The 21,217-nt window shown below is 43.7% G+C and overlaps 2 protein-coding genes across 3 annotated transcripts; both read left to right on the top strand.

The window, feature by feature from the left end:
- Positions 1 to 1,014: 1,014 nt before the first annotated feature.
- On the top strand, positions 1,015 to 13,975 carry LOC123096196 (putative protease Do-like 14). 2 transcript variants are annotated; one of them, XM_044517840.1, is made up of 9 exons: positions 1,015 to 1,300; positions 2,389 to 2,583; positions 2,672 to 2,796; positions 9,957 to 10,168; positions 10,318 to 10,399; positions 11,478 to 11,620; positions 12,491 to 12,611; positions 12,954 to 13,046; positions 13,377 to 13,975. In XM_044517840.1, exons 1-9 carry the CDS (start codon positions 1,108 to 1,110, stop codon positions 13,491 to 13,493), a joined length of 1,281 nt encoding a protein of 426 aa, XP_044373775.1. In that variant the 5' UTR covers positions 1,015 to 1,107; the 3' UTR covers positions 13,494 to 13,975. The 2 variants fall into 2 exon arrangements, with proteins under 2 accessions (XP_044373775.1, XP_044373776.1); XM_044517841.1 differs by having other exon boundaries at positions 12,943 to 13,046.
- A 2,626-nt stretch (positions 13,976 to 16,601) lies between these two features.
- On the top strand, positions 16,602 to 18,409 carry LOC123099611 (uncharacterized). The gene is made up of 2 exons (XM_044521733.1): positions 16,602 to 17,386; positions 18,222 to 18,409. Exons 1-2 carry the CDS (start codon positions 16,847 to 16,849, stop codon positions 18,276 to 18,278), a joined length of 597 nt encoding a protein of 198 aa, XP_044377668.1. The 5' UTR covers positions 16,602 to 16,846; the 3' UTR covers positions 18,279 to 18,409.
- Positions 18,410 to 21,217: the final 2,808 nt, after the last annotated feature.

Below are 21,217 nucleotides of genomic sequence, written 5' to 3'. Positions count from 1 at the left end.
GTGAATGAAAAAACAAGTAAAAATGTCGCTACCTGCCCGAGTCGCTATAGTAACCTATACAGAGCTACAGTTCGCGTCAATGGGCCAGCCCAATCAAAGGGCTCACTCTGTGCGAAACGATGCAGAATGCGTCACATAGAGGATGTCTCACCCTTAGCCAGTCTGCTTTATGGGAGCAACTAGGTGACGGACACCCATTGCGGGGGGCTCGCAATGGGCACCCCGGGGGAGTGCTCTAGCACGCCGTGTGGTGCACCCAATTGCCGTCATGTGTTGCACACTCGCGCACCCCGCGAATGCACAATTTTCGTGCACGTGTTTTTGGATTTTTCTTGGGTTTTTCATAAAAAAAACTTGTTTTCTCTCTCGTGCAGCACACCCGCGTGACAAAGCACAATTGCGTGCTGAAGCATGAAGCAAAGTTGTGATTCCCGAAAACTGAAAGCACATTGTGCTTCATGGTGAAGCATAACTTCTTGAAAAAGTGAAAAACACGGTTGTGCTTTCGCGTGGATCTCAATTGTGCTTCCTGAAAAAGTGAAAAGGCACACAATGTGCTTTCAGGTTTCTTCCTTTTTTGGTTTTATGTTTTTGTATTTTTCGTTTTGGTCCCTAATTTCTATTAAAAAATCCAAAATATTAACATGGTATCTAGTTACGAAGATCTCGACATGAAAAACACAACGGCGAAAACTATTCATCATTCGAACGCACAATTCGAGAGATATAATCTTTTTTATAAATGAATCTAAAGAAAAACACAAAACTCTCAGGTTGTACCGTTGTGGCAAGTGTTGCACATGCAATGAGTCACTTGTCATCAACACCCAAAAAGCTGGAAGTGACCTGGTATCTCGTTGATTTATACTACCTCTATACCGAAATACTTGTAGTTGGAGGGAGTATACATGAATCAAAAATACGTACAAGTCCTCCAGTTTCCAGTTCCATTTCCAAGTCAAAAGTCCAAGTTCAATCCAGCCCAAGCTGATGCGGCGACCTGTACGGCCCACCATCCTGGAGCAGACAGACCACGCTACATTTCTTCTCCCGCAATATTTTTTTCTTTTCTCCCAAGTCCAAGGCGATCCTCCCGCACGCTCGAGAATGTTCCGCAACCCGCGCCGCGCCGCCCTACTCCTCGCCGCCGGCGCCGCCGCAGCGGGAGCCGGGCGCCTCCTCGACCGCGGCGACTCCGCCACGGTCGTCACCGTGTCTGCCTCCGCGCCGCTCCGCCATCTCCTGTCCACCGCCGCCACGGGGCTCTTCTCCAGCAACCCCCTCTTCGCGCCGTGGCAAGGTTCGGTTTGCTGTCGCGTCATCTGCTTGTCTGGGCTAGTTTACGGTTATCACCTACGTTTGAACAGGGTGTCATTGATTCGAGATTATCGGTAATCATTTGTACTCTATCGAATGCTTTGTGGACTGTGGTGCCAACTACCAAATGGTTATTAGTTTATTTAAGCTAGCTATTTTTGCAACACAGAACACTTGTTGGAATATTGACACTAGATCATCCTTGCTGATGGTTATTAGTTTCCCCAAATTGGCACTAAAGCCTGCTGTTGAGGAGACAGAGGAAGGGACGTTCATTATGCCGTGGAGAGATATATGAGGAGATGGAGACAGAGTTTGAGGGGTTTTAATTTTGATGCATAAAACCAAACGAAATGCGAAAAGCAAAACATGTGATTAATTAGCTCTAAATGCATTGAACATAATCATAACACAGTAAGCAATTGCAAGGAAAGTTCCAAAAAAATTATAGTCGTTCTGATTTTATGGATGGTTAAGGTGATTAGTATCCAAGCGCAACTCATACTATTGTTTGTAGAGTGTCGATATAGACTTGCAAATGGTAAAACATATTTATGTATTTTGCTAAAAAAAATACTGTTGAAGTTCTTTGCTGGGAGAAGTGTAAGAACATTTCTTGGAAAATAAATTCTGTCTCGGGGCACAACTGTTCTCAAATGATGTGACTGTGGTTTAGCTTCTTTTCTTATATGTTGTCTTAGGGCAGTAAATCCCTTTTTTGTCTGCCGTCATATATCTTTTCCTTTTTTACCTTATTACGTGATGATTTCTTGAGAGTACGTAGTAAATGCTATTAATGGATGTGCAACTGTTCTGAGCGAGTAGTTTAGCTGAATTGAGGTGTTATCTGGACTCTGGATTCAACGATGTTATATATTAATAAACATAGTTGGAGACCAGTTTGGTGGAGGCCTGCATTTGGACATTAGAACACTATTTGTAAGCACATATATTTCACAGAAATGCTGTGTGTGTTACACTTTGTTTCGCCCAATAATGCCTCCATATCTTGCTCTTTACCAAGAGCTTAATTTTTTAAAAATCTCATTGTATTCAAATTTTTGTGTACAGGGGATTTTACAGGGAGTTTCCCTATACTAAACTCTTTTGCATCTGCATCGGTTCCACCCGCAAACCTGAGCAACCATGCCTCTGGTGGAAACTCTGATGATTCGAGATGTTGCCCAGGATGTCTAGGCAGAAACTCAATTGCCAATGCTGCAGCTGCAGTTGGTCCTGCTGTGGTGAATATTTCTTGTATGCAAGGTGGGAATGTAGCTGCAACGGAAATTGTTAAAACTTATGACCAGTTTCACTAGCTATATGTTGTAAACTTGTGCAATTATTTCTGTAGAAAATGGATGGTTGCGAGAGAAGAGCCTTGGATCAGGGACTATAATAGATCCAGATGGGACCATATTGACATGTGCCCATCTTGTTACAGATTTTCAAAGCACAAAACCAGGTCTAAAGGGGAAGGTTAGTAACTTGGCACTACCAGTACTTTTTGTGTTCATCTTGTGTTATCCATTACGGCTGACACTAGGGATTGGGGCGCCACCTTGTGGCGCCTCCTGAGAGGAAGTTGGGCGGTGCCAGGTTGGCAGCCGCCCATTTCAATTTCTTTTTTTATCTTTAAGTAAGAAGTTGCACTACAAATTTTAAAAGAGCTAAATAAATGACACTCAAATAAAAGGAGATTAGGGCATCTGAAACACAAAACACTGGAAGGCATGATATAGAATCAGACAGAGGGAAAGAGGCAACACATATTCATGAAGTAATGAATTCAGTATTCAATTGTGACATGAAGTGCTACACCAAAACTATAAGAACACAACGACTGGAAATTTAAAGGGGCTTCAAACTGAATGCTCAAATTGTAAAATCACCAATAAATGCCACTCAGTTCCATGGAGATCCTTGGCTACCAGTTCTTGACATGCCCTGCAAAGCAACGAGAGGAAGATACTGTTCAGCATATCTCCTAAGAACAGAGACGAGGATACATGCAGCAAGAAGTGCACAAGTTACTCTATCCGCATTTAATAACCTGCTATCAAAGAAGCATATACATGACATACAGGTTATTCTTGTGCCTCAATAATTAAAACTAATGATGTAGTACAAAGACCATGGATGAAGGGGCAGGAAGAATAGTAGAAACATCTGGTATACCTGGAGGTGGTACATAGACGACTCGGGAGTGACTTCTTCTCAATGTCGAGGAGCACGACAATGGATGGTGCTGCTTCAACATGTCCTTGTCTTAGCCGCAGCTGCGTCCTGTGAGGCCCATTGACTTACAAATCCTATTTTCACGTCATAACCAGATAGAGGGAAGAGAGCACCGTAGGCAAATACAGAGCTAGTGTACAAGTGTTCAAATACAAATGTATGGCAAACCCGCAGATACATAAACATGAGACCCAAAAAAAATTCAGATATAGAAATGTGAGATATGAAGCGCCATTTTACAATAGCCACGAAGGAAACCAACAATGGTCAACATCGAGGAGTCACCCAGGAGCTTGCTGGCTAGCACCATCGATGGTAGCCACCCTAGGTTCTATCCTCGGATCTACCTTGATTGAGGCATCACTCTTTTCTAATGGCTTGGGCACCCAACAACAATCAACAAAGGGGTGACCTGTAAACAACTGGAATAAAAATAGGATGACGTTAAAAAGATGTATTCAAGAAGATGAACACAACAATAAGAAGTTCTGGCAAGATAAAAGTCTCGATTTATGTTGTTTGGATAGATAGACACATGTAATAGTTTTCCCTTTTCCCTCTTGGCTTTCTTAAAAAGTGTGTGCATATGCTAGTTAGAAGTTAGACTAACGACGCACTCCAATCAAAACAGGAATAAATCATCCATGGCGAGCAGAAAACAAATGATCATATCAGGGCTATGCCGACATACAACTAAGCAAACTGACCATGAAATGGATGATCTATTTAGGGTATACCGACCAACAACCTAGAAAACTAAAATCATTTATGTTTTTCATGATTCAGCAATGGTGCCCAATGTGTAGATCCATCTAACTAAATTTACAATACTGGCATGCTAGCCTTTAACCATCTTTGGCACTATTCTTGACGCCTATTTGAACTGACACTACAAGAAACAAAAATAGACTGCATCCAAACAATTGTTCAGTGGATATATTTGGACTGAAACACGGCGGGGCCTAGTGTCCATGCAACCAGTAGATACTGATTATTCATCGTGCTCTCAGTATATGTAACTCAGTTGCTACTCTGCTATATGCAGGGTACACAAAGCAGCCAGCCCCTGCATCCAAGAAAATAAAAGGAAAATGCAAGAAAAGTGAGTACCTAGAGAAATAGTAACAGTAGTGTCCCTATTTATAAGCTGCTTCCTCTGAATTCATATTTATCAGCTGCTTCCGTTGACAATAACCAGAAAGAAAACCGGTTACATGAACCTTAGGTGTAAGCACACAACACGAGCATGCAACAATTCTTCAGGATAAAGGGTGAAAACAGATGTGCATCAATTATCAGGTCATTTAAGTTAAATAAGCATTAGACAAACACCGAAGTTAACTGTATGGCAACCATTTAGGTTCAGACATTGCTACCTTTCAATTGGAAAATATCACAACTCTGTATGCAGATGCATTGGCACTAACAAAACTTTCAATACTATAAGGAAAGAAATAGCGCCTGATCATTTTAGTTAACTGTGATTCTATCCACCGTTGATTTATGATTTTCAATTTTTACTACCAAGCTCTTGATTCTATATTCCATTCTAGATAAATATTAAGCTTTCTTTCTTACTTGTGTAAGAAACACTAGTAACCATTGAGGGTATTCATATATCTGGCTTCAACGCAATATAAATTCCATTTGTTAATTCAGATATTGAAGTCATATTTAACTATTGTATTAGGTATAAGTGTTATCTAAAGTGTTAGTATCTGCTCTAGGTTTCTTCTAGATTAATAAAATGGAATTGACAAACAAGACAGTGGCATATTTTTTAAATGAGTACTAATATTGAGTAGTGCATTTGGTACTTCCAAATTATGCTAAGAAACCAGACCATGTGCGGCTACCTAGCTAATGATGATTTCTTACCTTCAGCCTTTGCCTTTTACCTTGAGCTGACACCAAAATCAGTATATGCAGAACAGTCCATAAACAATTCATTCTAACCAAGAAAAGAAAAACAAAAGGAGAAAGAGGAAGAAAAATGAGATAGCTAGAGTCCAAGGAACAAACACCTAGCAACCAGCCAAAACTGCAAAAGAGCAGCAGAAGCAAGAAGAACCAACCAAAAGTGAAATAGGAGGTAGAAAGGAAGACAAAATCCAGGCTGAAATAATCTGGATCAGATCCGCGGTTCAGCCCCACAGCTCAACCAAAATCCAAGTGACACCAGACATGTTGCGCAAAGCATGAAACCGGAGAAAAAAAGAGAGTAAACCAGCTGAGGAAGTCCTGTTGTGAGTTGGTGTGCCGCTCCTCTCGGACGCGGTGGTGGCCGTGGCGGCGGCGGCGGCGGGTTCCATACGGCGACGAAGCTGTCGCTGAGACCGCCAGCAAGGAGGGGATCATGCTCGTGGCGGCGGTTACCCGCCTCCTAGCCTACCTAAAGGCTAAGAGGAAGGACACAAAAATGTGAAGGAAAATTAGGAAGTAAGCATTTAGACAGTGTATGTAACTGACATAAAGATATAGAATAAGCCTCTTTAGCATAGTGGTCATTTTTATATCCTGGCTATGTTCAATCCTACAGTGTTTTACACAAGCAGCAGTGCACTAATTACTACATCATGATTAAGCAAGCTCTACTAACTTTCACTAACAACTCACACAATTCTGCACACGCAAAAGTTAATGTCTCTTTTTAGCTAGCTAGGAGGGTATGTAATTAAGCAGCAAAGCTACCTTGAAATTAAGGTCGAATGAGGACCTCAGCCTGTTCCCTTAACTAGGCGCACGACAGTGATCCTCTCCTCCACCGATGCCATGTTGAGATGTCGTTCTGAAGCGTCTGTGAGGAGGGGAAACACGGCACAACTGTCATCGATCCACTCGGCATCACCTCCCATTACCTTCTGATACTCCCACTCGATAACAAGGCCTCTGAGTGGTGCTCCAGACCAACATCCGCGCAACAGCCTTCATTTTCTACTTCAGCTCCTGAAGTAACATCTTGAAATTGAAAATGCCACAAAATTAAAGAAATCGACTGAAACTAAAAGACAGATAATAGGTACTATGTACGAATATAAACATCACATATGTACAGGCTCTTTCATCGGATACCTTGTAGGCACAGAACCAAATATGAGATTTTTTGGGGGGATTGAATCAAGAGAGAGAGAGAGAGGCGGCCGCTGCACCAAATCTAAGAGAGACCGAAATAGAGGTGAGGGTTAGAGCTCGAATGGAGTAGAGAGGACGAGGAGGGGGATGAATTCACTGGTGCAGAGGCATATGATAATTGTTTATAAGTCTTGAATATACATGATAGAAACTACCTGCTAAGATAACTTGCTTTGTAGTCCGCATCATCTGTGACATGCTTCTTCAGTACATTATATAATATAGAGAAGTGCAGATCAAGTGGTGCAATCATATACATCTGGCTAACCTGATGCAGCATCACTAATGTAAGGTACTTTCTTGCTTTAAATACTACTTCCTCCGTCCCATAATATAGGAGCGTTTTTTACACTACATTAGTGTCAAAAAACGCTCTCTTATATTATGGGACGGAGGAGACCATACAGCTCATAAAATATTGATGGATCTAAGCCTATGAATGTGTCACCTCGTCTTCCTCTTCAACTATATTAATGAACCTATAATCCTTCTTTATTGCTATGTGAGGCATCCATATGGACCAATCAAAATTAGCAATTTGAGAGGTACTGAAATAGATTGCTGGTACTCCATGAGCTTCTCTATGTGTCCTATAATCCTCGTCGCTTGATTCCTTGAAAAAACTGCAAGAACAAATGCGCATCAGAACACTGTACTGGTGGATTTAACGAATCCACCAGGCCAAATTTCGTGGTGTGGTGAGCGGGACTTACTTGGCAAATCCCTTGAGAGCAACCTCTAGTATGATCTCTTTTGATACCATCATGCTGAACTTTCACAACTACTTCTCTGCCATCTTCCAGAGTTGCACGATGAACCTGTTCTATCCGCAAGGTGGTGTTCGTTTACATGAGCATGCTATGAATTTACACCAGAGAAAGTATAGTATAGTTCATTTGGGAGCCAGGGAACTTACCGATGCGGTTGCAAGCACACGACAGACAAAAACTCAGACTAAGACAAACTACATTACAGTTATGTTATGTGATGATGCCAGTTAATTGGTTGATACCAATTACGAATGAACAGGTTTTGTAGAATAGCTAATGAACAGGAAATACATAACTCTTCAAGAGGGCGTGGAGGAAGTGAGTCTTGTCCAAGGATGGGGACAACAAACGTCAAAGATGTCAGCTTCCAGCTTACCATAGCAGAGACCTGTGAGGGCATTTGTTGTCAGACACATTTCACAAAGTTAACTTTTCTATCATTCAGTGCAAGGATTCAGCCAATGAATTACTCAATCTTCTCACATAAAAAAAAGAACTACTCAATCAGATATTCAGAATGCATGAAGTGAACATTATGAAGGTCTCATTGATGAAATCAGCTCAAGTGCAGTACAAGGAATCGTGGTGGACCATAAATTCCACAACCCATTTCCACTCACAAGCAGTTAAGCACACACAGTACTTGCAGAAGTACCTTCCTTGCAGATGAGGCCTGTGAGCGCGGTGAACAAGGGTGCTCGAGCACGTACCGGACCAGACCCTCGTCCAGCGGCCACACGGCGAGGGCGTAGGTGCCGACCTCCTGGAGGAACCTCTTGATGGGGTTATCATCTCATGGCCATCGGGCGCGGAAGGAACATCCATGAGGCGGAGCCACACGTGGGGGGTGGGGGTCGGGGGAGGCGACGGAGACGAGCCGCTATAGGCCGTCAGAGCCTCGCCGGCGATGAAGGGGACGCCGCGCCTGAAACCCTAGCCACCGCTGAGAGTCAGGAGCGAGCGTGGGAGGCCTCAGGCGACGGATCTGGAGGGATGGGAGGAAGGAGAGGGGCGAGGGGAGGTCGTTGGTCTGCCACACGCCGCCGGGACTCGCCGGAATCGGCCGTCGTGAGTGGTGGTGGCGGCGAGGAGTCGCGGGGCGAGAGAGGTCTCGTGAGAAAGGAGACGAGAGGAGACGTGTGAGAGCAGGATGGATCAGTCGATGCGGTTTTTACTCTCCCCCTTCAACACAGTAAAATTGACGTGGCATAGGCGAGGCTGCCTCATTGACGCACACCTTATTGTTTTTAATTGCTAATACTGTACAATGCTTATCATTAACAAATGAAACTAGTATTATGATGCATGGATATGACTTGTTGAAGTTCTTAAAACACTGGAAAGTTAAAACTCTAACCTGGAGCACCTGTTCCTGGGTGTAAAGGAAATAATAAATCAAAATGCTTTATGGATGTAAATGTATTCTTATGTGCTTACAAACTTTATTTGGGGGGGGGGGGGGGGAATTAATTATGCACCCTATTAAAAAACGATTTAGTGCTATTAATGTTTTGTCTCCTTTTTTATGGCTTGGAAAAAATTAGTGCGCAAAACTGTTAATTTTTTGTACAAATTTGCAGGCTTATCAAAGACTCAAAATATGTGTGACTTTTTATAATTCCAAGTATTTCTTTAGAATTTACTGTTCATAAAGGGAGCCATTTCCCCTCACTCTTAGAATATCTCTGAATTTGGAGCAGCGTTGAGCTATCAGTATAGATGTGTATATTATATGTTGGTTATGATGCTTGATAAATCTCGAATGCTAGTATTGAGGTTACTATCACTTACTATACTTCCATAGACAGTTGTTGTTGACTGTTGAGGTTGATGTGTATGAAGTATAAACAATGCTTCTCTACCTTCATCACAGCTAGTTGAGACCATCTCTTTGTAATTGGTAAAGGTTCACATAAATGAATTGCATATCATTGTTAGTCATAGCACCTTTTTTTCTCATTCTGTACATCGGAGGAAGAAAAATTGACATGAGAAACTTCTCTAATCTCGCAAAGTGGAAGCTTTTGAACTAACTCATATTCATTGTTTCTACCCGCATCACTTTCTTTACAGAATAGGACAGATGCGTTGTGACCAATTATAACAGAATTGAAGTTAGAATATGTCTCTTGATTATACATGGATGAATGGACTGTCCTTGGTCCTTTATCATTCTTTCAAGTTATGGAACACTAGAACAGTCAATAACAGTCGATAACCCTATAAAAATGGACAGTAGTCTATAACCTAAGTACCAAGGTTGAAGTTCTGGAATTTTATAGGGTCAAATTTGACCCAAGCCATAGTATATACAATTCAGTGTTTTTCCTAACAAATTACCACATCGTAGCTCTGCTTAAGATAGATTTTTTACTTACACTTCTATCCTCTTCCTTATACTGTTAAAATGTTGTGCCAGCATCTTGGTTCATCCAGTTAAATAGTATAGATATTTGTTTGCTTCCTCAATCTTGCCTAAAAATGGGTCAATTATAACAGGTTAGTGTGAGTTTACAAGATGGTCGTGAATTTGAAGGCGTAGTTCTCAATTTTGACCACCACTCAGATATCGCTGTTCTGAAGATCAAGTCCAAGACACCTTTACCAGCTGCAAGACTTGGATCCTCATGTAAGCTTCGACCAGGTGACTGGGTTGTTGCTTTGGGCTGCCCACTTTCTCTTCAGAATACAGTTACAGCTGGCATTGTAAGGTTAAGATTTCCCTAAAACTGACCCTTTTTTGCTTTAATTTTATCTCATCCCCTGGCTATCTTTAACACTACTGGTCCACTTTTGATCCCCAAACTTGCTCTTTATTTTGCTGACTTCAATGTTCCACTTTCACCCCATTTTCCTGTAGTTGTGTTGACCGGAAAAGTAGTGATCTGGGTCTTGGAGGAATACGAAGGGAGTATCTGCAAACAGATTGTGCCATCAATATCGTAAGACCTTTGACCTCATCTTCCTGGACATGATTTTAGCGCACATCCTTCGTGCACTTGGATATTCTGATCTGTTTGGTAATTATTATGTCATTTTACTAGGTCTTGTTACCAGCCATCACACTCTTTTTCCTTCTTCTGTGAACATGCGGAGATATGAAAAAAATAATGATTGGAAACACTAACACTGAATGTATAAATGTATTTGAATTTGTGTTGGGACAATATAGCTTTGAAAAATCATGAATTGGGAAAGATATTCCTAACTGCACCCTATCAGAATGAGGACCATACCGAAAAAGGCTTTCGCCCCGCTTTATAAATAAAGCAAACCGCCAAGAGCACATACAAGGACTAGTTCAGAACACACACACCCAAGTCTCACAATAATAAATCCAGAGGTACTGCTGAGGGCACAGCTCAACAAGCCCAAAACACACACGAAATAAGAGACAAGGCTCAGCCGGGGCCAAGGCCGGAGAGCAACAGACGACTAATGAGGACCATGCACCAAACAGTTTTGAGGAAAACATTAGAAATTACAGTAGCAAATCTGAAAAAAGATAGTAGCAGCTTAAGCTATTTACCTACTGTGCACCTTCCTGTTGCAACGTTCAACTTTCTATTCTGATCCATTTGTCACTCGGGTGGTGACCATAGATGTCAGTATCGATTAATTTTTACCTGCTTTCTACTCCCTCCGTTCCTAAATACTTGTCTTTCTAGGCATTTCAACAAGTGACTACATACGGAGTAAAATGAGTGAATTTACACTCTAAAATATGTCTACATACATCCATATGTGATAGTCATTTGAAATGCCTAGAAAGACAAGTATTTAGGAACGGAGGGAGTATTACGGAATTAAATTTTGTGTATCTGCTTTCTTCTTGGACTAATATTGAAGAACAGGGCAACCTTTGTTTTTGTTTAAGTTTTTCCTTGGTTCATCTATTTTGTTTTTGCCAATGTAGCCTCATACATATGTAATGCAAACATATGTGGTTTGTTTCCTTGGTGCTTTTGGTTCGGTCTCAGTTTCTCTAGAACAAACTGTGGACGCATTTGCATGCTGCAGGGTAACTCTGGAGGTCCTCTTGTGAACCTCGATGGCGAGATCATTGGAGTTAATGTGATGAAACTTAGGGATGCTGATGGTTTGAGCTTTTCAGTACCGATTGACTATGTCGTGAAAATAGTGGAGCACTTCAAGAAAAATGGGTATGCCTTTAGTTGTATGACTCAGGTTGCATTTAACTATTGCACTGTCTTGTATTTCACCTTGCCTTCAGAAATTTCTTTATTTAACTTTAGGCTATTATCTACACTTTTGGAATGATGTTAGAACATGCATTGTACTTCCTCCGTCCGAAAATACTTGTCATCAAAATGGATAAAAAGACATGTATCTAGAACTAAAATACATCTAGATACATCCCCTTTTATCCATTTTGATGACAAGTATTTCCGGACGGAGGGAGTATGAGGTAAGTGAAAGTCGTATGATGATGGTGTTTCCGCTTTGTATACAAGAAGTTAGTTTATAGGTAGTCAGTCTGCATTTACCTTCTGTAAGTAGATTCTTTTGGATTACTTAAATGTTACCACACGCATACCACCACCAAGTATAATGTTCAAGATGAAGCGTGCACACTGATACAGCGAAGTATGAGAACATACATGGCCATGCAATTACCTCCAATCGTTTTGTCTCTGTTGCAATATGCCAATGCTAGTGATACACTTGCTTCCTATTTTGTAGATATCTTATACTATAATTTACTCTGTGTGGGAATCAACTTCTGTTCACGTTATTTATCATTTTGTGACAACTCAACTATTTGATGCCAAAACCATATTCAAATTATCGCCCATACTTGTCACATGGTAACTTGTCCTGGTTTAGTCCACTCGTAACTTAGATTGAGATACTGAAAGGTCACTTGATAAAAATGCGATTGATCGAATTATCTAACTCTTATTTGTTTGTGTTCTACCACTCGAGTAACCCGATTAGTGATGAATGAACATCAGTATTACACAAATTTAACTGAAATCCAGCATGATGTTACTTTCTATTGTGCAATGCAGGAGAGTTGTACGCCCGTGGCTTGGTTTGAAGATGCTTGATCTTAATCCAATGGTCATTGCGCAACTTAAAGAAAGATCAAGTTCTTTCCCAGATGTAAGCAAAGGTGTGCTTGTTCCAATGGTAAGCTATTCATAATTCGTCTTGTGCCGTGATGAGACGTTCTGCAGCCCAGAAGACTCACTCTTAGGTTTCTGACTGCTGTGCTCAAATTAAATTTGTTCTACAATTCTAGTTATCACAGTTCATTGCTTTTTTTTCATATATTTCCTGCTCTTTCTGACCTATTATTTATTCTTATAATTGTGACTTTGTGGTGTGCTTGAATTAAACTTGCTGTACAATTCTAATTATCACAGTTCAATGCCTTTCTTTCTTATATCTCCTGCTGTTTCTGACTTATTATTTATTCTGATTATAGTTAGGCCATGCTAAGTTGCTGATACTGGATTAGTGGATTACCAGGTTACACCAGGCTCGCCAGCCGAACGTGCAGGATTTGCTCCTGGGGACGTAGTCACTGAATTTGATGGTAAACCAGTGGAAACGATCAAAGAGGTAACTAGGGTAACCTCTGGTTATGTGGAGGTTTCTTAAATTTCTATCACTTGCAATATTCCTTATTTTGAAAGAAGTAATTATGTCATGTTAGATCGTGATATGGAATTAAGCCTGATGCTAGAATAGTGGCCTCTGGTGCCTGTTGCCTAACATGGTTCATGCGCTTCTGGGGTTATTATTCTAGTGTTCTGTGCATCGAATTCTCAAATCTCAACTCAGGGAGGGGGGAGGGGGGGGGGGGTCAAATTATCCTTTTATTTGTGCGGATGAGTTTTTCTTTTTGAGGGATATTTGTGCAGACAAGTTAATAGAGAGTATACATTGCAGATCATTGGTATCATGGGGGACAAGGTTGGAGTGCCATTTAAAGTTCTTGTTAAAAGGGCGAACAATGTACCTGTGACTTTGACAGTTACGCCAGAGGAAGCAGATGCCAGCAGGTGACCCACGATTATCTGCTTGAGGTTAATGAGCTCAGAGGAGAATTTGCAGTACAAATATAGTTTTCCTTAAAATTTATTTTATGCGGCCCATGGACATTCTGTTGAGTTCGATGTAGGCATGGGTAATGGACATTCTCCTTCCTCATAAGGGAAAGAAAAACTTAGAAATAGATATGGTGGTGCAGTGTTTGACTTGACAAAATGTGAAACTCATCGAAGGATGTGGATGTGGAGTTTCGTAATCTGTTCAATACTTATGAACAAAATAGGCAAGAGTAGCAGTAAGGTGTGTCTGCATCTTTTGATAGAACTGTTTCAGAAGCATGGTAAAGGTGGGCAAGAGACTGAAACAGCAGAGTTGTCGAATAATTTTTACATTCTGCGCTGGCACTGCCAAAACCTTAAATGGATGCATGATTCGCATATCTGTTTGGAAGCAATGTTCTTTTTTTAGTGGAATTTGGAAGCAATGTTCTATCTGTATTTGGAAGGTTTGATTTGCCTGCTGCAAAATCAGGTTGGTACCTGGCGTCCGCCTTGCGTGACACCCAAAAACCTAGGTCCATTTCTATTGGTCGTTGGATGCAGCATCTCATAACTTTTGGTTGAAATGTCCCTCTCATGCTTCATCATGGGGAGGGGGGGTTATTTGTGGTAGATGTACGCTTTCGTCTGCCTGTATCTGTATGGTATGGTGCACCAATAGTTGAATATGTTTTTTTTTGTATCCTCCTTTGCCCTTTTTTTTAACATGAAAAGATTTTATTCATCTAGCAACATTTTACAGAGAGAAGTGTGAAGGGGTTCACACTGAATAATGTTTACAAAATCCTGCTGTGTATGGTAATCATGTACGTAGTTCTATTGCAGAGTATTGCTCACCTTGTGTGACCCGATTAATTTCTACTACATTTTATACATGTAGCTGTGAGGTCAACAACGAAACAAAAATGCAATTTGCCAGAAAAAAAACTTCCGAAAGAAGAAACCCTCTTTTCTTTTGTGTTGAGCTGACTTGTAGGTTTATGATTGACAGGGCAATCATTTAGAGAAATACTCCTTTATGCATCTGAGGCGACAATGACACTTTTTTTTTTGTTATAGTTCTCCTTTGGGTGTAGGGGGCATTAAGAAACAGTCATGTCCGTGGCCTATGTAGTCCCCGTTTCTAAACAAATAGATATGTCTATAAATGGGATGAAATGCAAGATTTGCATCCTCTGTCCATAATTTAATGCTTTGGAAGAGCCCAAGTGGCTGTGTCATGGCAACTTGTATAGTACAGGTGTGCATGGTCATTTCTCATTAAGCTTGTGTTGTGGATTGGCCATGTGTAATCTGGTCGAAGTGACATGCAGATTCTTTTGGGCACAAGATTCCGAACCATATGCTTGGGGATTGGGAGCGTAGGAACTCTGTCCAAATCATGTGTTCGTGAAATGTGTAGTTTCATAGTACTATTCTGTAAATTTACATCTCATCCATCCATCTTAGCTGCGTTTTGCCATTCTTGGAGGAGAAAATTACACATGTGGTCCTCCAAGTCTCTGGCGCGTAACACTTGCCTACTGCAACTCGAGAAACACTACGGGGCGTGTTTGGTTGCCGTACTGAATAGTAGTTGCATTGAATAGACATCTCAACCCAGCCTGGCTATGGAAAAACAGCGTCATATGCGACATCTGCGAGTTGTTTGGTTGCCTGCATATGGACTTCCTGCATTAGGGGATCAACTTTGGTACGTTGTTTGGTTGCCTGCATTGTCTCGGCGCATGCAACTACACGCTGTTTGGTTGCCCGTATGGGGTATGATTAAGAGCTAGCACTTGCACTTAGCACACAGGGTTAAGAGATAGCAGAGAAAGTGGGAGAAGAAATGCAGTGTGCGCCGGACCATGGCGACTGCGGTGGATAGTGGCCCTGGCGCCGTGTCCGACATGACGAGCATGGAGTCGTGGACGAGCGACCCCGTCGGCGGCACGGCGAGCGACACCGTCGACGAACTAGTTGCGGTGCTCGCGCAAAGATAGTGGGCAGAGGAGGAGAATGCAGTGCTCGCGTCATGGTATCGTCTGTGCAGTAGGACGAGAGAGGAGGCCGAGATGATCGACGCTGGAACGACTCCAGTGTAGTAGTGGGACGAGAGAGAGGAGGCCGAGATGATCGACCCCGTCGATGGCAGAGAACAGAGGAGAAGAACTCCGTCAGTGTGCGCGCCATGGCGGCTGAACTGCAGTAGGATCATGAAAAGAAGGCCGAGATGAACGACGGCGACGATGACGCTACCGCAGCAAGATGCGAGAGAGGAGACCGAGAGAAACCACGCCGACTAGAGGAATAATTAAGCAGTGTCTTAAATCACAGTACACATATTCATATGTACAGCCATGAGAAATATATAGATCTTCTCGTCTACGATCGTCGAAACAGGAAACTTGCAACACGAATGTTGTGCAGAACGGCGAGATTAGGCTGTTGGTCAAAGGAAATTTCAAACAATCGATCATGTGAGACGAATCTGACAAAATTCGTCCAAAACGGCTCCAAACGGGAACAAGAGATTGAGCATGTACGGTCGACGAATCCAAACCGATCGCCTGAATGGAACCGTAGCATCGATGTGCATCTTTTTCGTGTAGAGCTTACCTCGAATTGAAGCACCGTTGTGTAGATTAGAGGGACATGGAAGAGAGGAGATTATAGAGGAGCTTACTAGAGGTTGAAGAAGACACCACGTAAACAGCTGGCATCCCTCCCGTTTCTTCTTTTCTTCTCGTGCAGGGGCCCGCTTGCTGCGCTTCCGCTCGGCCTGGCTCCACAGAAACTGCCGATTCCTGGGTTTCCAGCGAGCCAGGCCCAGATATGCTTTAAGAAACGTGCGATGCAGGCCCAATAATGTATGCAGGCTACCAAACAGGCCGGATCCTTCCCGCGCGGGCCTGGTTGGACCTTATGCGGGCAACCAAACACGCCCTATAGTACAGTCTCTACATATAAAAATACGTAACAACTATGGTCCTATATATGGTCCCCTTGACGGTCGGTCGCTTTGGTGCTCCTGTGTGGTGCTGCCCTTTTGTGGGAAACCCCTAGCTTTCTTCAAAAAAGACCGTGCTCCACCGCCATCCCCCCACACACACCTTGCATCGTCGGGCCCACATGTCGGCTGTAGAGTAGTCAAATCGCCGCAGCCTTATTCAATAAGCCAGCCGTGTCCAGTGCACCACTTCAAGCCAACCGCTTCCACTCCACAACTCCTCTTTGTCCATCTAAAATCCCTCACCCAAGCTCGCCCAAATCCCTAACCCTCGCTAATCGATCTCCTAGCCGTCGCCGTCCAATCCGCAAGCCACAATGGAGATCACTCCTTCACTGGCACTAATCCTTGTTCGGGTGGCCGCTGGCGATGCGGAGAAGCTGGCCCGGCTGCGCGAGATATGCTCGTGGTTCCGTGACCCGACGATGCTCTACGAGGAGGCGATCGGCATCGCCGGTTGTCTTGTGGACGAGGAGAAGGCCACCATGCGCCTGAACCATGATTTTCCAGTGGAGTACCTCTATTGGGCGACGATGGATGCGGAGAGTGACGATCCGGTGCAGAGGTACCGCTGGAGGGCCTACAAGTCTAGCCTGTATGGCGATGGAGCGAGTCATGGCGCTGGCCAGGGCGCTGATCAGGGCGGCCACGGCGTTGACGATGGTGTTGGCCATGGCATGGCTCTGGACGTGGCTGGTCATGGCGAAGCGACATGCGTCATCGCTCTCCCTGCTGCCTCGTCATTCAATCTGCATAGGAGGAGGCTGCATGCAAAGGAGGTGGCCCTACCTCATCGCTCTCCCCCCCTTCTCCCGCCGCTCTCCGAGGAATGCACGCTCCACCGAGGTGCAGTAGAGGTATATCCAATCTCCAAGCCTCAATGTTAATCTAGTTAGATAGTCTTTCATAGACATCTTATGTAGAAAATTTGTGCATAGGGTTTAGTAGTCCCCAATGTTAGTGTACTTAGAAAGAAAGCGTTGAATTTTCGTCATTTTTATATTATTAATATTGTTAATGTACTGAATTTTGCCATGTGGCCCTAACAAACACATAGCAAGCATGCATAAGTACTTGCTCAGAATGAGAAACACATGACAATTCTCCTAATTTTGTCAAATTACTATTTTTTCAGCTCTTTTCAAAGAACAAATGTCCTACATTTGCCATGTGCCCCTGGCAATTTGCTACATTTGCCATCTATGTTAAAGATCAAATCTTCTAATTTTTTCACGTGTCAATTAAAAAACTTGAAAAACATTTCATGTTTTTTAATGGTAAAAAAAATCCTATATTTGACATGTGTTGTTATTTGTATATTTAGACCATGGCAATTTTTGGAATGTTTTATACTTCTTTCACATGGCAATTTTACATCTATTTTACAAAATCGTGGGAATTTGTCACATGACAATTTCATTATAGATTTTTTTAAACATGGCAAAGTTATGTCTATTTTTTGCATATAATGTACACACTGAAGATCCTTTTTTGATTTGTTGTACAATGTTTTTGCCATGTTATTCTAGAAAATACGGCAATTTTCTTTAACTTGGTATTACTTGTACATGGCAAAATAAAGAGAAATAGATAAAACATTACAAAGAAAATAGATAAAACTTATATAGTTAGTTTTTTTTTTTGCGAGAGTTATATAGTTAGTTCTTACTTGATACCTGCATTGTTTAACAGATGGAAGTACAAAGAAGTGCAAAATGGATTGAAGAAGTGGAAGAGCCTGCAAGCTGATCTATGTAGTAGTAAGAGATGATGCAAGTTGATGTTTAGACCCGGTGTATGTTAAGACCTTATGCATGGTTCATGTATTATGCTTGCCCCAAGATCAATATCATGCATGATGGTTCTGTCTTTGCTCAATCCAGCATCTTTCACCAAATTAATGTGATCATTCTTCTAAATTTGCTTGTGATATTACTAGATATCTTCTTTCTACACATGCTGATGTTGTAGATATCTTCCCTTGTTGTGTATCCTATTTTTATAAAAAAAATACAAAGAATTATTTCCCAACAGAAGGGGAGCCTTGGTGCAGCGGTAAAGCTGTTGCCTTGTGACCAAATGGGAGCTACGTGCACCGGGCTTTCCTTTTTAACTATTTCCCAACAATAATTCAAACAAAAAAAATATAAGAAACATTCATTCAAACAAACAACTAAAGTTTCATAACAACAATTCAAAACATTCCACAATTCACTCAAACATCACAAGTTTCATTCAAATTTTAGGATGTTTACAATGTTTTCAATGAAACTCATTCGAAAAAACCCTAACTACTCCTTGTCGCTCCCGCTCCCATAGAGATCAATGAATCTGTTGTCACCGTCATCTGCGCTGCCGTCGTCGTCGCCGAAGTAGCCGAAAAATACGTCCGCGTTCGCGGTCTCCTGCGCCAGCGTCTCCACCGACTCCCTCGACGCCCTCGTGTACCCCGGCTCATCCGCCGGGTTTACGAACTCTGGTTGTGGAATCCAGCCCGGCGTCGTGGTCGAGTCGCGGATAAACCCCGCATGTCCTCGTGTTCGCCCGCCTCCTTCAGCGCCCCTAGCTCCGGCGGGAGCTGGGCCTGAGGGGAGGCGGCTGCAGGCGCGATGGGGGGGGGGTGCACGTGCACGGCGGCCGACACACGACATAACACGCGCTGCCTGGACGGGCTGGGACGCGGGAGGTGCGGGGAGTGCGAGGGGTGCATAGCCGCGGATGGCCCTACACCGGTACTCGCGAAGGACGGCGTAGAGCTCACACCCTGCCCCAGAAACGGCGACGACCTAGGATGTTCCATGGGCCACCGGGGTGCATGCGCTGTTGCTCGAGGGTGGCTCCGGGGCCCGGCGTCGCATAGTCGTCGGCAGTGACATGCCACCTCGTCGCTAAGCGCGCTGACGGCGGCACCATGATGTCGTACCAGTCACGACGGTCTCTGGCTAGCTATTAGGCTCGACGGCCACGAGCCGACAGGTGTGGTGCCACCCCCGTGGCTGCTTCCGGCGCCGTGGTTGGCCGTCACCACCGACGGGAGAGAGAGGGGAATGGGCGGCGGAGGAGCACGGTGGCCTAAGAGAAGAGCAGCGGCAGAGGAGTGCGACGGGGAGAGATGCGCGTCGGGAAAGGGCGGCCGGCGTGGATTTTATATCCGCTCAGCGGGGCGGGAGTCGGTGGGCGGCGTAACGCCGGCACTAATGGCAATGGCGCTACACGGTTTAGTGCCTGAGACATGGGCGCTACACTGTGTAGCATAGTGCCTACGCGTCGGGCGCTACCCGAAAGGGTTATTTATGAGGAATAGTTTCGCTGAGAGTTTATTTTTTAATTACTTTCGCCTTTGAATTATTTTTGTCCATTTTACCGCGAGGTTAAAGGACTTGAGCTGTTACTTTTATTTTAATTAATTCATACCGTAGAACGATTGTTCTACGGGTTTCGGTTAAAAAAAACAGTCTCTCTCTCTGCCAGTCCTGCTATGTTGCTCACCTAGGCAGGGGTTTCATGTACAGATGACACATGTAGTTAAGAGGGGGGTTACACAGTCGGGCCTTGTGTGGAGGGTCCTGCTATGTTGCGAGATTGTTGTCGTCCTTGGTCTTGGTCGTGACAAGTCGCGGCACCATATTCGACATGCTCCTAATGAGTGACACACCACTCTTATGTGTACTGCTAGCCGGTTACTGCTGATAGTTAAGTGTCATAACAAGACTAAGTACTACTACTACTTCCCGCTGCAGGGATCCGTAGGTCCTACACTCCATTACTTTACCGCGCCATCTTTTTTCTTTCGAGACGTTTTTTCTTCTGCGAGGAACGTCGAGGATTAATGGTGACACGGCACATCTATCAAGGGTTTCTCAAATCTGAGCGAAGAAATTGAAGCTTTGTTTTTACATGAGTCTGAAATAAACTTGAATTTCAGGAGGTTTTTGTATGGGCCCTTTGCTTGGGCCTCGGCCTCGGCGGCCTCATTGAAAAAACCCAGTGAGTAGGAGTAGTTCATGTCAGCTAGCTACAGATGGCGAGGCTTATGACGTGGACTGGGGATTAAAATGGGGTACCAGGTGACCAGGTGACTAGTGACTACTAATAAAGCCTAATCGCCTCCCCCAAATAGTTTAATCATCAAGCAGTGCACGGCTGGACAAAGCCGGTTGGGTTGGCTCCCGGCCGCCCGTCCGTCCGTCGGAGCGGTGCCGTGGGAGCGCACGGTCTCCCTGTCGCCAAATGTTTTAACAATTCGCTTCCTTTCCCTGATAAGAAAACACACGAAAGCAGCTGGAGCAACAACGACAGGGATGGAAGCAAGCAGGGGGAAAACAAGTAGCCGAGGTGGCCGCGAGAGCGACGGCAGTGACGAGGACGCGTGCCGTGCCGATCCACGACATGAGAAAAGAAAATAAAACCGTGGGCGCACGCGGTGCAGCACCAGCACCAGCCCCGGAACGGAACATCTATCCACGCCCAACAGAAAGCGGGATCCCGCCGTGCACACCAGCGTACGCGCCCGCGTGGGTTAGGCGGGCGGACAAGAGGCGTTGCGGCTCTGCGGTTCGAGAGGCGGCCTGCGTGTTCGTCTCTTAACAATCTTTTTCTTCCTCCCTAACAATCTATCTTTGGATCGTCCAGCTTTTTCTTAACAGTCTTTGGATCGTCACTTCTTCTCTCTCTTTCTTTTGCGAACG

Source organism: Triticum aestivum, chromosome 4D (genome assembly GCF_018294505.1).
Source record: "Triticum aestivum cultivar Chinese Spring chromosome 4D, IWGSC CS RefSeq v2.1, whole genome shotgun sequence".
Classification (NCBI taxonomy): domain Eukaryota; kingdom Viridiplantae; phylum Streptophyta; class Magnoliopsida; order Poales; family Poaceae; genus Triticum; species Triticum aestivum.
This window is presented reverse-complemented; position numbering and strand designations above follow the sequence as displayed.

Coding starts and splice junctions, on each gene's coding strand:
- LOC123096196 (XM_044517840.1), top strand. CDS start 1,108: ATGTTCCGCAACCCGCGCCGCGCCGCCCTACTCCTCGCCGCCGGCGCC. Junction 2,584..2,671: donor GAATATTTCTTGTATGCAAG/GTGGGAATGTAG, acceptor TTATTTCTGTAG/AAAATGGATGGTTGCGAGAG. Junction 10,169..10,317: donor GTTACAGCTGGCATTGTAAG/GTTAAGATTTCC, acceptor ATTTTCCTGTAG/TTGTGTTGACCGGAAAAGTA.
- LOC123099611 (XM_044521733.1), top strand. CDS start 16,847: ATGGAGATCACTCCTTCACTGGCACTAATCCTTGTTCGGGTGGCCGCT. Junction 17,387..18,221: donor TCCACCGAGGTGCAGTAGAG/GTATATCCAATC, acceptor ATTGTTTAACAG/ATGGAAGTACAAAGAAGTGC.